A 14,876-nucleotide genomic window follows, 5' to 3' on the forward strand; every position below is an offset into this window, starting at 1 on the left:
AAGCCTTTTAGAGCTTTTCTTGACCATGGTATTACCTATGTATATAAATTCTATTTTTAGTAGTGTGTAATTCTATTTTGGTAGTGTGTAATTCTATTTTTATGATTTCGCCTGCTTGGGGGCATGAGCTGCTTATTGCACCCACCGGTTTGCCAAGCCTGGTCAGAGAGATGAGCAGTCATGCTGGGTCCATGGGAAACCACTCAGGCCTTCCCTTTTTACTTCCTCCCAAAACTAAAGCAGGACCAAGAACTGCCCTGGGCAAACCTGCTTCCCCAGTGTTCACTGGCCTTGGCCTGGCTATCGGGCTGGTCTCTGGTGGTGGTGGGGCCTGGTGAGTGGTCGGGGGGGCCAAGTCCGCTTGGGCAGAAGGAGCGGCAGCTGGGCCATAGGCCCAAATCCTGCCACGGTGACACTTGGTGTTTGGGGAAGCGCTCGAGTTTATAATTCTCTGACCTGCTCTGTTTGTCTGGAGACCTGAAGCCTGCCGGGAAGTCATGCCAAGACACTGAGGAAAGTGCTCTGGCATGAGGATCTAGCTCATGTTTAGGAATCCTGAAGTGAGACCTGGTATTTCCCCTGCTTTCCCCCGAGTAGGCAGATTGCCCTTGATTGACATGATGCCCAATCAACTCGTGCTTTGTGTCTCTGATCAGCATCACCTCCTCTAGGAAGCCTTCCATGACTGTCCCTTCTTCCATGTGAGACAGTATACTTCTTTTTTTTTTTTTTTTTTAAGATTTTATTTATTAGAGAGAGAAAAAGTGAAAGAGCATGAGTAGGGAGAGGAGCAGAGGGAAAATCAGACCCCCCCACTGAGCAGGGAGCCCAACTCCAGGTTTGTACCCAGGACCCTGGGACCATGACCTGAGTGGAAGGTAGGCCCTTAATTGGCTGAGACACCCAGGCACCCAGGCACCCTGGTCTTTTTTTTTTTTTTTAAAGATTTCGTTTATTCATTTGAGAGAGAGAGCATGAGCAGGGGAGAGAGGCAGAGGGGAAAGCAGACCTTCTGGTGAGCAGGGAGCCTGATGTAGGGCTCAATCCCAGGACCCTGAGATCACGACCTGAACTGCAGGCAGACGCTTAACCATCTTGAGCCACCCAGGGACCCCGACAGTACACTTTTTTCATTTTTTAAAGATTTTATTTATCCATGTGACAGACAGAGATCACAAGTAGGCAGAGAGGCAGGCAGAGAGAGAGGAGGAAGTAGGCTCCCTGCTGAGCAGAGAGCCCGAGGCAGGGCTCGATCCCAGGACCCTGGAATCATAACCTAAGCCGAAGGCAGAGGCTTTAACCCACTGAGCCACCCAGGCGCCCCGAGACAGTACACTTCTTAAGAGAGGGGCCCTCTCGGGGCACCTGGATGATTCAGTTGGTTTGGCGACCTGCTCTTGATTTGGGGCTTAAGTCATGATCTAAAAATTATGATGTCTAGCCCTAAGGTGGGCTCCGTGCTCAGCATGGAATTTGCTTGGGGATCTCCCTCCCCTCTTACTCTGCCCCCACTCACATCTGCTCTCACTCTCTTTCTCGAAAATAAATAACATCTTAAAAAAAAAAAAAAGAGAGAGGGGGGGACCCTCTCTCCCACAGGCCTCACACCTAGTGAGTGCTCTATGAATGTCCACTGAAGGGGTGCACGAGCTGGAAAACATGTTCCATCACCATCTAAGATTTTCAGTGTAGGCTTCGGAGAGGGATGGGGTGCTGAAGTCTATCCCACCTGCAAAGGGCCAGGCGTTTGGTGGCCAACTGGAAGCCAACAGACCCCTTTGCTTCATCATTGGCTCTGGGTCAAGGTTCAGAAATTGTAGGGAGGAAGGACCACACCAGCCCTGCTGGGAGGCTGTGGGAGGAAAGAACTTGGCCTTTGCAGTCAAACACACCTCAGGCAAGCTTTTAACCTCTCCAAGCTTGAGGCGTTATTTATAGAATGAGCATCCCAACACGAGCCACAAAAGATTGTCGTTAGGTTTAAATGAGATGGTACCTGTGAAGTACACTGCCTGCAAAGCGCAAGCACTCCGTAGAGAGTGGCTACCCTGATGAACATAAGGACAAGGCCCTGCCCCTGGTGTCATGGTCACGTGTCCTCTGGGAGCTAAGGATGCACAGAGGTGTAAGGGGCAGTCACCAGGCTTGATCACAGTAGCTGGGGAATTGAGCCATGTACGTGCAGAACCCATCACACTGACTGCGGCCCTCGGGGTGTGCCTGATGTGGGGTGTGCAGAGGGAGCGCAGGTCCTCATTGCTCAGAGGAGGGCGCACTGGCTGGAGGCGGTCATCAGGGATGGGGAGGAGGCCTTGAAGGAACAGTAGGACTTAGGTAAATGGTCGGGAATGGGAAAAAGTCCCAGGGAAGGGAAACAGTGCCCACAAAGGCAGAGAGAAGAGAGACTGTACCCACAGGCCAGTCTGGCTAGAGGGTTTATTGTTAGAGGGAGATCAGACCAAGGAAGGTGTTCAGTGCTATTCTAAAACTAAAAGTGAGCACAAGCATGCCAAGTCAGGTGTCCTGCCGGGAGTGCTCCGCACCTTTGGTCCCTCAATCCTTGATGGGCTGTTTGAGATGACAGGGTAGCCCCACCCTGGGGACCTGCGCGGGGAGGGGCAGCAGATTGACCCAGGGAGCTTTCTGAGGCCAGAGTGGGTTTTCCTGTCGGAGTAAGGGAGGAAGTGGCCCTCCTGACAGGACAGCATCAGGCCCCCCCACCGCGGCCCCAACCCTCATCCCTCTCCCTGTCTCCCCAGCTGTGTGCCAGCCGCCTTGCCAGAACCGGGGATCCTGCAGCCGGCCCCAGCTCTGCGTGTGCCGCTCTGGCTTCCGCGGAGCCCGCTGCGAGGAGGTAATTCCTGAGGAGGAATTCGACCCCCAGAACTCAAGGCCAGCACCCCGACGCTCAGCCGAGGGGTCCCCCAACCTGCGCAGGAGCAGCGTGGCCAGAGAAAGCACCACGACCCCCAGAGCACGGTCACTGGCATCCCAGCTGCCGCTGGCCAGGTAAGTCCCCTCCTCAGTGGGACCTCGGGTCCAGGGGCACAGTCCCTCCAGAGCAGGGCTTCTTCCTTAGGACCCTTTGGGTGAAGACCTTGGTGGCAAAGACCAGAATTATCCTTCCTCCTCTCTGCTCTCCTTCCCTTTCCCTGCCCCAACAGAGGTGCAGTGAGCAGAGAGGTGAGTGGTGGGGTTGGCACAGGCTTTGCCAGGCTGGGATGGAGTCTCTACCCTCCAGGTCCTGGGAGAAAGCTGATGGCATAAAGCCCGCACGCTCTTGTTTCGAATCCTGTCGTGGCCACTTCCTGGCTGGGTGGCCTTGGGCAAGTTATTGCCCTCTCTGATTCCTCACAGCAAGGTGGGGACAACGATGATCCCCACAAGCGTGGAACTGTTGTAAGGATAAAGTCAATTCATATAAAGAAAGTGCTTAGAACAGGGACGGCACATGGTAAATGCCTTCTAAATGTTTTCCTCGTCCCCCTCTTCCTCAGCCTATGGTCCATGCAGGAAGGCCCCCTCTGCCCAAAGAAGCCCTTCGGTTCACTCACTGCCCAGCAGTAACTTCTCTCCTTGAAGGGAACAGCAGGAGTGTGTGTGGGGGGGAGGGTATAGAATAAAATGTGGGCAAGGGAAACATTCGTGGGCCGGATTCCCTGGCCTGCTTGCCAGCCAACCTGGCTAGACTTTTTCTCTCTCTGGACAGGAAATCTGAACTTTGTAAACTGGTCCATTTCTAGAGGCTGTGTTTTCCTTTTGGTTTTTCAGGCGAGTTTTTCCATTCGCTTCCTACTTAAGATGTTCTTTCTGAAATGTTGCAACCTTGTCTTGCTGAGCTAAGGGGAAAAAGGACTTGTTCTCTGGGAGGCCAGGAGAACCAGGGAGAGGAGGCTAGCCTCAAGGTGAGGGCCCCAGTGGGAATGCTCAGGAGAGAAGGGAAAGGAGCTTGAGATTATCCTGCAGCTCCAAAGCAGGAAGCAACTTGGGTCCCAGTAAGGTAGAGTCCCAGAGCCTCAAGCACCCAAGCAGCTAGTTTGCAAGGGTAGCCAGAAGCACAAAGAACAGAAGGATGAACACTGATTGAGGTCTAAGGAGATCCAGATCAAAACCAGAAGAGCCAAATACTTCGGCCAAGACCTTGGAATGCTGGGGCAGAGCGGGGGGGCGGAGCCAAGGGCCAGATAGACAACACAGGGCCGGGGTGGATGATCTGGGATTGGCTGTGAGCAGGTGGGCAGGGCCTGAGCCCTGTGATGATTGGTCCCAGCTGCTGGTCCAAGGTGGGTAGGCGTGGTGTGAAGGCACCTGGAAGAACACCAGAGGTACCAACTCCGGGATCAGCCCCGGGCAGGATGGGAGCACAGTCCTTCCAGCCTGGCATTCCCGTACAAGCTTCTGTCTTGTAGGATTCATTCCTTTTATAATGCATGGAACTCCTGTGTGTGCACACAAGTGAATACGGGGGATGGTTGCCTGGCAGGTCATTCTGCCCCTTGCACCCCTGAGTCAGAACTGTTTAGTATCCCCTAGCCCACCTGCCCAGCCCATCCCACTCCTACTCTTCAAGGCCCAGTGCCATTTTCTCCAAAAAGCCCCGCTGATCACTTGCGCCCAGCTCTCTGACCCCCTGCAGCGCATACCCTGTGCATCTGTGCCCTGCATCTGTAACCAGACTGTGTGGCCCCGGCCTTGGAAGGCGGAGACCCTGCTTCTCGCTCTTTGGATCTCCCTAAAGCTCCTCCAACAGGCTTAGCTTATGCAGACGGCTCCATCTGCATTTGCCTCACTGGGTCCAAACTGAAGAGTAACCGAAGAGAGGGCCTGCCCACCACGGAACCCTCGGTGAGCCCTCACCCTGTACCTGGAACCAAGGGCACCAGCCCCTGGCTTTTCTGAGTGCAGGAAGAGGGGGGCTCTGTGCTTCCTCTGGCAGAGCACCCCCCACTCTCCCTCCAGGCGGTCTGCTTGTGGCCACGGTGTAGCACGAGTTCCTGGAGAGTAGGGACTGTGCAGGCGGCCTTGGTACCTGACGCCAGGCTTGGCTCACTGCCGGCGCTCAGTTTACGGAAGCCAAGTGAATGAATGGATGAGGCCCCATGCTGGGGCGAGGAGGAGGCCTAGGGCAAGAGGAGCCACGTGAGCCCTCCAATCCCGGGCAAAGGATTCACATGCCTGCAGGAGGCAGTGGAGGGCGAGGGCCCACAGGGAGGTCTGTGGCCCCCAGCAGGGACATCCTCTTCCATCCTCACAGGCTCCCTGGCCAGGCGCTACTGTGATGTCGGGAATGCACCGCTGCCTCCAGGCCAGTCCAGTCTGTCTCTGCCCTGGGACCTCAGTGCCATGAAATCTGGGAAAGTCCGAGTGGCCCACTGTCGGCCCAGCTGTGTTTTGCTTTGAGAGGCCAAATCCCGCTTGCCTGGTGGTGTCAGACATTTCCTGTGAGCTTGGCTGGGTTCCCCAAGCAGCCGTTGGCCTCTTTCCCGATGGCAGCTCGTACGGGCCTTTGGTGTCCAGATAGAGGGAGTGACATGAAGCTGGGGGCATTCTAGAAGCTGGAGGGCAGGGGGGACATCAAAATATTTAGGGAAGGGAGACACTGTAAGGATTGGTGATGGCCAGAGACCCCCTTCAGGAGAGCACAGAACAGAGGCCAAGAGACTTTCGTTCCAGAAGGAAGTCGAAAGGGAGGGGCCAGGAGAGTCTTAGTTAGCCACAGCAGCACACCCTGAGGAGAGGCAGACAAGGGTTGACATTGTCCAGCTGTGGCCTGGGCTGTCAGCAGGAGGGGCCTGGACACTCCTTCTGAGACCCTGGTCTAGGCTTCTTCCCCAAGCCTGGCCAGAGGGCCTGTCCCACCTGGGGAGCCAGAGCCAGGCAGCTGGGGACAGGTCTTAAGAGGTTGAGGGTGGGGTGGTTACAACAAGCTGGGGGTGGCCAGCGGTGGAAACCTGCTTTACCTCAGGGCTTCTCAAACTGCCCCGGGCATAAGCATTGCCCGGGAACTTGCTGCTGATTCTGCAGGGGGGCGGGGGGACAGCAGCTCTATCGTGGTCTCGGGGTTGAGGCCGCAGGTTCCCGGACCACACCTTGAGGAGTGAGGGTCTGGCCTGGGCTTTGGATTCAGATCATCCTGGGGGTCCGATTCTGGATTTACTGCTCACCAACTGTGTGACACGAGGCATGTTTCCAAACCTCTCTGAGTCAATCGTCCCCACCTGGTAGGAGCGCAGAAGGGATGACATGAGACCATGTGAGTAGAGCACACAATACAGTGCCTGACAGGGGTTAGTCCTCAATATATTTTGACCATCAGCAGGCTGGTGCTTTTTGCTAGAGGGTCTTGGGTGGCAAAGAGCAGACAAAACCCCAGGTGGCTGTGTGTGTGTGTGTGTGTGTAAACCCGCTCTGGGGAGCCGTCAGAGCCCGCCCAGCCTCAGGGGAGCCATGACTAGCAGATGCCCCCTGCGGCCCCCGTAGCAGGCTTGGCTGGCGGGCTCCTTCCACCAGGACCATTTCTACCATCCCTATGGGAAAGGGGACCAAGGGGATGTGTCATAGCAGTTCTCCGCTTCTTGCTATCTGTCACTGGAAGGCTGTTCCTAGTGTCTAGAAGCCACCTCTACTCTTTGGCTTGTGGCCCTTCCTGTCTTCCAGGCCAGCAATGGCACGTGAACTCTTCATGTGTTCAACCGCTCTCTGCTTCCTTCTTTGGCTAAATCTCTCACTGATTCTTCTGCCTTCTTCTTCCACTTTTAAGGGCCTACGTAATGACCCTGGGCTCCCCTTGGTACTCCAGGACACTCTCCCTCTCTTGCCAGCTCATTGGCAACCTTAATTCCACCTGCCCCTCCATTGCTCTTTACCATTTTTAAAAAATTTTAATCCCAGTGTAGTTAACATACAGTGTTATGTCATTCCTTTCGCCATTTAATGCAACATATTCAAAGATGTAACTCCAGGAAACAAAGATCATGGGGGGGCCAAGCAAACCCACCACTGCAACCCCTTCCCACTGGGACCCCCCCCCATCTGAAGTGTAACAGCTCCCCTTGTCAGGGGCTTGCCACAGGGCAGCCCTCCACAATCTGGCCCCCAAACCTTTCTGACATCTCTGAGGTCAACTTTCACCAGTCATTCCCCCCATTCACTCTGCTTCTACCACGCTGACCAGCTGGTTTTTCCTCAAACATACCAGAGATGCTCCTGCCTCAGGGCCTTTGCCCTTGCCACCCCCTTCCTTGGCATACTGTGTTAGTAATTCCTAAGATGGCCGTAACAGACGACCCCAAACTGAGTGCCTTGAAACAACGGAAGTGTATCCTCTCACAACTGGGTGGAAGTCCAAAATCAAGGTGTCGATCGGGTTGTTCCTTCTGGGAGACAAATCTGTTTCATGCTTCTCTCCTAGCATCTGATGGCTCCCATCAATCCTTGGTTTCCTTTGTGTTGTAGCTGCATCACACGAGTCTTTACCTCTACTGTCGCATGGCCTGCTGTTTGTGTTATGTGTGCACACATGCGTGTGTGAATTTAGGGTCCACCTTAATCCAGTATAATCTCATCTAAACCTAACTGATTACATCTGCACAGACGCCATATCCAAATAAGACCCCAAATTACAGGTCAAGAGTTAGGACTTCAACACATTTTGGGGGGAGATACAATATAACCCGCATTAAACACGGTTTCTAGATACTCACATCCCCCTTCAGGTCTTTTCTTCCTGGGCAGGTGGTGGTGGGGGAGGGGGCACGATGACTCTGTTCATTTGATTTAAAACTGCACAGTCCCAAACACTCCCTACCTCACCCCAGTAATTTTTCTCCATGGCACTAGCATCTTCTGTGTTTTATTTATTTATTTGATTTATTGTTTTTCTTACCCCAGTGAAAGGTCAGGTCCAGGAGGACGGGGGTTTTTTGTTTTTGTTTTTTTCAAAGATTTTATTTGTTTATTTGAGAGAGAGAGAGCCCACACAGAGGAAGAAGAAGGCTCCCCTGAGCAGAGAGCCCGCTGCCTGGCTTGATCCCAGGATCCTGGGACCATGACCTGAGCTGAAGGCAGATGCTCAACTGACTGACCCTCCCAGACGCCCCAGGACAGGGGTTTTTCTCTGCTTTCTTGCTGCTGCATTTCCTGCACTTGAACACAACAGGCCCCAGATGGAGTTGGGTGAATGTGTGCTCAGTGACAGGCCTGGCTCTTCACCCCTTTATCTCACGGACCTCTCACAGTTCTGGGCCACAGTTCCCAGCGATCCCCTTCTGTGGACGAAGCTCAGAGAGGTGAGGGGGCTTGTCCCCAGTCCCCCAGCCTGGCCTGAGATGCGGGCCTGTATCAAACCTCCCCTGGCTTCTGTCTGCTGGGGGTGGGGGGCCGGTCCTGGCCCAGCTGCTGCTGAAGGTCCAGCCTCAGTGGTGTGCACGAGGCCACACTGGCTATGTGTGGTGGTCATGGGACTCGCGCCTCAGGGCAGGACCCCAGACTTGTTCAGCCCCGACCTTTCTACCTCAGCCATCTTTGCCCTTCCTGACCTGTGACCCTTAACCTGCGGTTGCTGCGAGTGAGCGCACAGGTTGCCTGGGCCTCCTCTAGGTGGGAAAAGGTCTCAGCTCCCAAGGGGTGGTCTCTGCCAGGCTTGAGGAGTGGGGCGACTTCCCAAGCAGATCACTGCACCAGGAGCCACAGTGGGGGGAGACCCGGGCTCCCCTCCTGGGGGCCAGGGCAGCACCTGCTGCCTAGCAGAATGGCAAAGAGGAGATGGATGACCCAGAGCCAGAAAGGAGCAGCCATTGTGCGTCTCAGGGCAAAGCGCTGGGTCTGCGAGCCAGGCAGAACTGAAACCCTGGTGCCTCACAACCTAGTCAGGCCACCCCCTTCGCCCCACTGCAGTTCGGTTTCTTGGGTTCTGAAATGGGAAAACGGATGCCCCTCTCACAGGGTGGTTGAGAGAGTTCACTGAAATAACGTATGTTGGGGGGGGATCAGAGGGGCGTCTGGAGGTCCAATAAATGCAAAATCTCTGACCCTACCTTTCTATCCCCCGTGCCTATGACAAATCAGAGCGAGGTACCCCATTTGCCAGGATGGGTTTTTTTCCACCCCACCGCCTGGAATTACAGGTAGGGAAACTGAGGCAGGACAAAGGTTGGCAGTGGGGTTATGGGTGTATTCTGGGAACGTGGGAGATCCTGACTGACGGCTGGCCGGGGTCCTCAGCACCAGGCTCCTGCTTCAGCTCCCTCCCCTTCCCACTTCCCTCCTCAGCTCTGCTGGTCTGCTGCACGCCCGCCCTCTGCTGGCACCCTCTGTTTGTCCTCCCTCCTCCGCCTTCAAGGCCCCTTGGACCCAAGACCTTTCTCCAGTTCCCCTGGGACCTGCTGAGGGCCCGACTCACGCATGCTAGAAGGCCTTGGAAAACTCCTTGGCCTCCCAGGGCCTCCATCTCCGTATTTGTAAATCAGAGACCTGATTTGCTCTGAGCTCGAGTTAATGGTCTCAGAATCAGGCCATTTTCCATCCAGAGGACCATGTGTGCTTACTCCCCTTTCACCCCCTGTAACCCATTTCCAAGGTTGTGACGAGGACACACGTTGCCCTCATGGGGACAGACCTTTGCCATCCCCGACAATCTGGCCTCGCATCGTCCTTGCAAGGTCGCAGTGGGGTTAGCAGCCTGCAGTCTTTCACACCGGGTCCCCCTTCCACGGGGGCCATGCAGTGGCGCCTCCCTGCCAGGGCGACTAAAATCCAGGCTGAGTCAAGATTTTGAGATCTCTGGGAATAGAGTGCCTTCGTCCCTTCCCTTCCCTTTTCTTTTCTTTTAAGCCTTATTTTTTTCTGATTTGTTTTTGTAACTCTGAGGCCCATGCTTGCCCCCTGGGGTTTATTTTGGAGTTCCCCAACACTTAAGGCCTTGAATACACTATTTTGAAAGAATCAGGAAACCCAATTTTGCTTCCAAGCTGGGACACTAAGTTGCTTTGTGGCTTTGGGCTAGCCACTGAACTTCACCGAGACTTCATGTCTCTATCTATAAAATAGGAAAGAGAGTTTTTTCCTCACTGGCATGTTGTGAGGATTAAGAAAAACATTGTGGGCAAAAGATGGCTTTGTGAACTGTAATGTTTATTGCATGTGCTGGTTCGTATTGTTAGTTAACAGTCTTGACAGTGATCTGGGGTATTTGCTTATGCCTCCTATTTGTACGTGGGTTACTTTCAGGAGAAGCTCCCTACTGAGGCCCTCTCTGACCACCTTTTAAAGGTTTTAGACTTAGGGTTGAACTTAACCATTGGACACAAACCAGGGGATGTACTTCACAGTGCAGATCATAACATCTACAATGAACACCCCAACAGTTGTGCAGTGCACAGCCTGTGCAGCTGTATATGGTGATCTTAGACCTGGTTCCTTCCCAGGAGGGAGATGTCTCCTATCTCTTTATTACTTAATATTGCAACCCCCCCAACTTGAGAATCCCTCTCATCTTGTTCACTTTTTATTTTCACAGTACTTTTTACTTTATATTTTCTAGCATACATATAGCTAACTTATTTGTCATGTTTAGTGTTTATTGTCTTTTCCCCCAGCTACAATGTGAGCTTCTCAAGGACAGGGATCTTGCTTTGTTCACTGACATATCCCAATACCTTAGAACAGTGCCTCATATACAGTAAGCACTCAATAAATAAATATCTACTGAATAACAATCTCTATGGCAGTGCATCCCCTGTGGCTGCCTGCCGCAAAGAAAGATGGTCTTGGGTCATTTCCTTCTGAGCTGACACTCAGCCCATCCCCCAGCATGACATTGATCAGGAAGGGGGAACTTCCAGTCCTCCCAGCAGGTGGGTATCTGCCTACTCTGTACTCCTGGGCCTGGGGGCTCTGGAGCCAGGGTGGGCCTAGGGCAATGCTTGTCCTCTAACAGTGGCTGAAATGGGGCAGAGCCAGACTTAGCAGACCCTGAGGGTACCAGGAGTCTGGTACAGGACTGTGGCAGCTATGAAGGGGGGGGAGGGTTCCCGTCCAGGTTCTTCAGTCTCTTGGGCCTGAAAAGAGCCCCATGAGCCCCTCTCCATGGTTTGTGGGTCTGGAAGAGGGAGAGCTTGGTGGGGAGCAGTCAGAGGGAGATGCTAACTTGTGGGCCTCCAGCCAGAACAAATGGAGAGGTTTTATTTTCCCAAATCTGAAATCCCAGAAGCCCTGCTGCTGCTTTTTGAGGAGAGTAGAAAAAAATCCGCGTCTCAGCCAAACACTTCCTTTACTGCCCACGCCCCTCTCCCTGCTGCTCTTGGGGGGTTCTGCCAGTGTAGATGGGCCCTGTGAAGGCTTGTGGAGGGTCCCTCAGCAGTGCCCAGAAGACTGCTTGGAGGAAGTGGCTAGATCCGAAGCTCTCCATTCCCACCAGGGAGAGGAGGGAGATGGGTAATTCTGTGCTGGACTTCTCAGTCACTGGATACAATAGGAGATAGTCATTACATCACAGTCTCTCTGATAGGTACCCCAAGAATTGTGCAGTGCACAGCCTGTGCAGCTGTATATAGTGACCCTGGACCTGGCTTCTTCTCAGGAGGGAGAGGTTTCCAATGTGCCCCACAAAGCATGTTGCTTCAAAGTTGTCCTTTGTAGCTGTGTGTGGCTGCTGAGGTCCCTTCTAGAGTTCTCTGAAATGGTAATGGTGTTGGGTGGAGGGTGGGGTTCTAGGCTTTGTAGAGCGTTAATATGCACCTCCTCCGCCCACATATGTACCTGAGACCCACAGAGCTCAGGGCCTGGGCAGGGCCTTGGCTAGCTGTGTATGAATAACAAAAAGACACAGGCTCTGGGCTGTGAGTGTGACCTGAGGCGTGTGTTCTGGCTATGCTTTACCTCTAGGCCTAGTGGTCCTGCCAGGGATCAAGAAGAAAAGGCATTCAGCCCAGCGCGGACACCACTGGATTGGTGGAGTTGCCAAGCTCAGGCCTCTGAGTGCTCAGGGAAGAAGGGAGCCCAGCACCTTCTAACAGCTCTTCTACTCCCCATGGAGGACCAGTGGGCAGGGTTCAGGGAAATGGTGTCGGCTTCTTGCACACTTTCTCTTGACTCCCTTCTCTCCTAGTTAAGCTTGAAGGTGACCATCTGGCCTGAGGCAACCCCAACCTCTCTGATGAGGGCTGTTTGACCCTTTTCCAGGATTCTCCCAGAGCTGAACATTCTCAGAACTTCCCTGGGCACGATTACAGAGGAGGCTCCCACCCAGCCTCCCTCCCAGCCGGCCCTGGGCCTGGCCCTTGACAGGTCTCTGATATGTAAGCTGTTCCCCTCCCCACAGCCTGCAGCACAATGACAGAGAAAGCTACAGAGCTTCCTGCCCTCCCTCTTCCTCACCACCATCAACGCTGCGCCCTAGAATTCCTAGCCTCCCCCTTCCTCCCCTGGCCCTCCCCACACCAAAGTCACCGGCGCAGTGACATGACACAAATGTCTTCTGGCCAATCATGTTGAGTCTGATTGGAGTGAGGTGGCAGGGCTGTACCTGCAGACAGGATGGGGACAATCACCCAGGAGCAGAGGGGTCCAGGAGACCTCCCAGGGCTCACCGCTGCCCGGACCCTAGTCCCGCCCTGAGGGGACAGCCTGGAATTGTGGCTATGGTGGTGAATGTTGGGTTAGGAGTGGGTGGGATTGGGGTTGTGGTTGGGGTAATACTCTGTTTCACAAGAGGGCTGTGGTGAGGGAAAGAAGAGAGGAAACTTTGGTGTGGTATGGCAGTGAGATTTTAACCCTAGGGTTGTGGCCAGGGTTGGGATAAAGTTATGCTGGAGTAGAATTTGGGACTGGGTTTTATTATTTTTTAAAATTTTTAAAATTTTTTTTGTGTGTGGTATGGTTGTTATTTTAACCTACCATTGATGGAACTTTACTGAGTCAACTGGGCCCCCCCAGGAGAGCACTCAACAGGCACCACCTAAGTATGGGACTATGTGATGTGGCGGTGACGAGCTTGGCCTCTGTTATGTCTGGTTCTGTGGCTCACAGCCGCGTGATGCTGTGTGTTTCTTCTCCTCCCCAAGGCTCGGTATAAAAGGGTGATGCGAACCCTGGCTGCACAGGGTTGTGTTGAGAATAAAATAAAAGAAGTTTAAAAGTGCTGAGTCACATGGCTGAGGGCTCAGTCCTCGAGAGAGGAGACTCTTTCTTATCTGGATTAATCAGAGTTCCGGGAGGAAACAGATGGCACACGCCGCAGGAAGAGTTTGAGAAAGGGTCTATTTGCAAAGGCTCGGATGGGGTCAGAGGGGGCAGGGTGCCAGTGGTTACTGGAACCAGAGCAGCTACAGGCACAGGAGAGAGCCATGACAGGGAGGTGGCCTCTGTTGGAGGGTCGTGACACTGACACCCCCCACCCCCGCACTGTGCTTGTCAGGAGGGAGTTGGGAGGATCGATACCCCCACTCCCTCTCCTGCCCTCTTGCTGGGCTCCCACATGGGCCGAACAGGACAGGAAGGCAGAGGGCCAAGGAGCCCCCAGGGCCCAGAGTGGGGTGGAGAAAGGTCTAGAGGAGCAAGTGGAAGATCTCTAGCCCACCAACGAGCCCTCACAGTGGCACTGCGGGGAAGGGCCATTCCAGCCCAGCTCTCCTCAAGACTCCAGAACCCTTGCCAGCAGCTCTTTTGCTAACCAGCCTGTAGAGCAGGTGATCTCAGGCCAGTGCAGAGCAGCAAACCTAGTGAGGGAGCCACAGGCAAGGCATCTAGGATCTTTGCAGAAAACTACAGAACCCCCGACAAGAGCCTGGAGTAGCTTCTCCACCTCCCTGTGTGGGAAACAAAGGCAGCTTGTTGGGGTCGTTAAAATATAATGTATGCAGTTCCCAGTATCCAGCTTAAAAAATAGGAACAACAAACATTTCAGGCTTGTGACTGGACTCATTGCATTGAACTGACCAAAGTCCTCTAGGATTTTTGTTTGAAAGGAAAAGGTTAGGGAGGGATGAAGCAAGAAGGGACTGGAAAGACTCAGTGCTCTTTCTCAGATGCCCCGAGGGACGGTTTGTCCCATCTGGTTGCTTTGTACAGAACTGCGGCTACTCAGTGAATGTCACCCTCCGGGTAGTGTGTGTGTGTGTGTGCGTGCGTACACGGCATGGGTGGGCAATCTGTATGAAAGAACATCGCTAAGAAATTATAATGGAGATTTTTTTCAGGCTTTGTGAGTTCTCCTTTTGAGCTCAGGGTTTTAAAATATATATGCATATCAGGTTTCACCCCTTGTCCGGGACACAGAGGAAGTTTCTGATTTATGGGTCCGGTAGTTTCTCCAGTTACACGACCTTTAAATCTGCCATCAGGTAATGAATTTGCTGCTGTCAGAAAAGGCGCTGTAAGCTTCCAGGTGAAAATTGCTTTACCAAAGTGAAGGGGCACTGTGATAACACTAGTAAAAAGCGGCTCAAATGTATACTCATTTCCACTCGTGGAGCTGACTCAGTGTCTCAGCACTCCTCTCCTGATCACTGGGGTGTACATGCGTGAGTGTGGGTGCACACACGTGCCCATGCACACACAAGAGAGTATGCATACACACACACACACACACACACACACACCCCACTCTGGGGAGGGATAAGAAGGAAGGTTTAAGCCTTGCCGGATAATTTCCCAGAAAAAGATTAGAAAGGAAAGATGAATTAAATGCAAAGTCATCTGATAGCCCTGTGAGACAGGCTGCTTAGGGCCCAGCCGGATGTGCGCGCCCGTCCCTCTGCCTGCAGATGACATCGTGAAGATCGCTAGATGATTTCCACTGACAAAATGTGAAAACACATAGTTGCTTTGTTAGCCGCATAGCTGTGGTTTTGTGTCCATGATTCATTGTGGAAGTGAGT

At 53.4% G+C, this 14,876-nt stretch overlaps 1 protein-coding gene across 1 annotated transcript in view; it reads left to right on the forward strand.

Moving 5' to 3' along the window:
• Positions 1-14,876, forward strand: part of LTBP2 (latent transforming growth factor beta binding protein 2) — a 100,702-nt gene that overhangs the window by 18,646 nt on the left and 67,180 nt on the right. The window contains exon 3 of the mRNA XM_059373746.1: positions 2,760-3,009. Coding sequence (XP_059229729.1) covers positions 2,760-3,009 — 250 coding nt within the window. The remainder of the gene's footprint in view (positions 1-2,759; positions 3,010-14,876) is intronic.

Source organism: Mustela nigripes, chromosome 13, assembly GCF_022355385.1.
Source record: "Mustela nigripes isolate SB6536 chromosome 13, MUSNIG.SB6536, whole genome shotgun sequence".
Lineage (NCBI taxonomy): Eukaryota > Metazoa > Chordata > Mammalia > Carnivora > Mustelidae > Mustela > Mustela nigripes.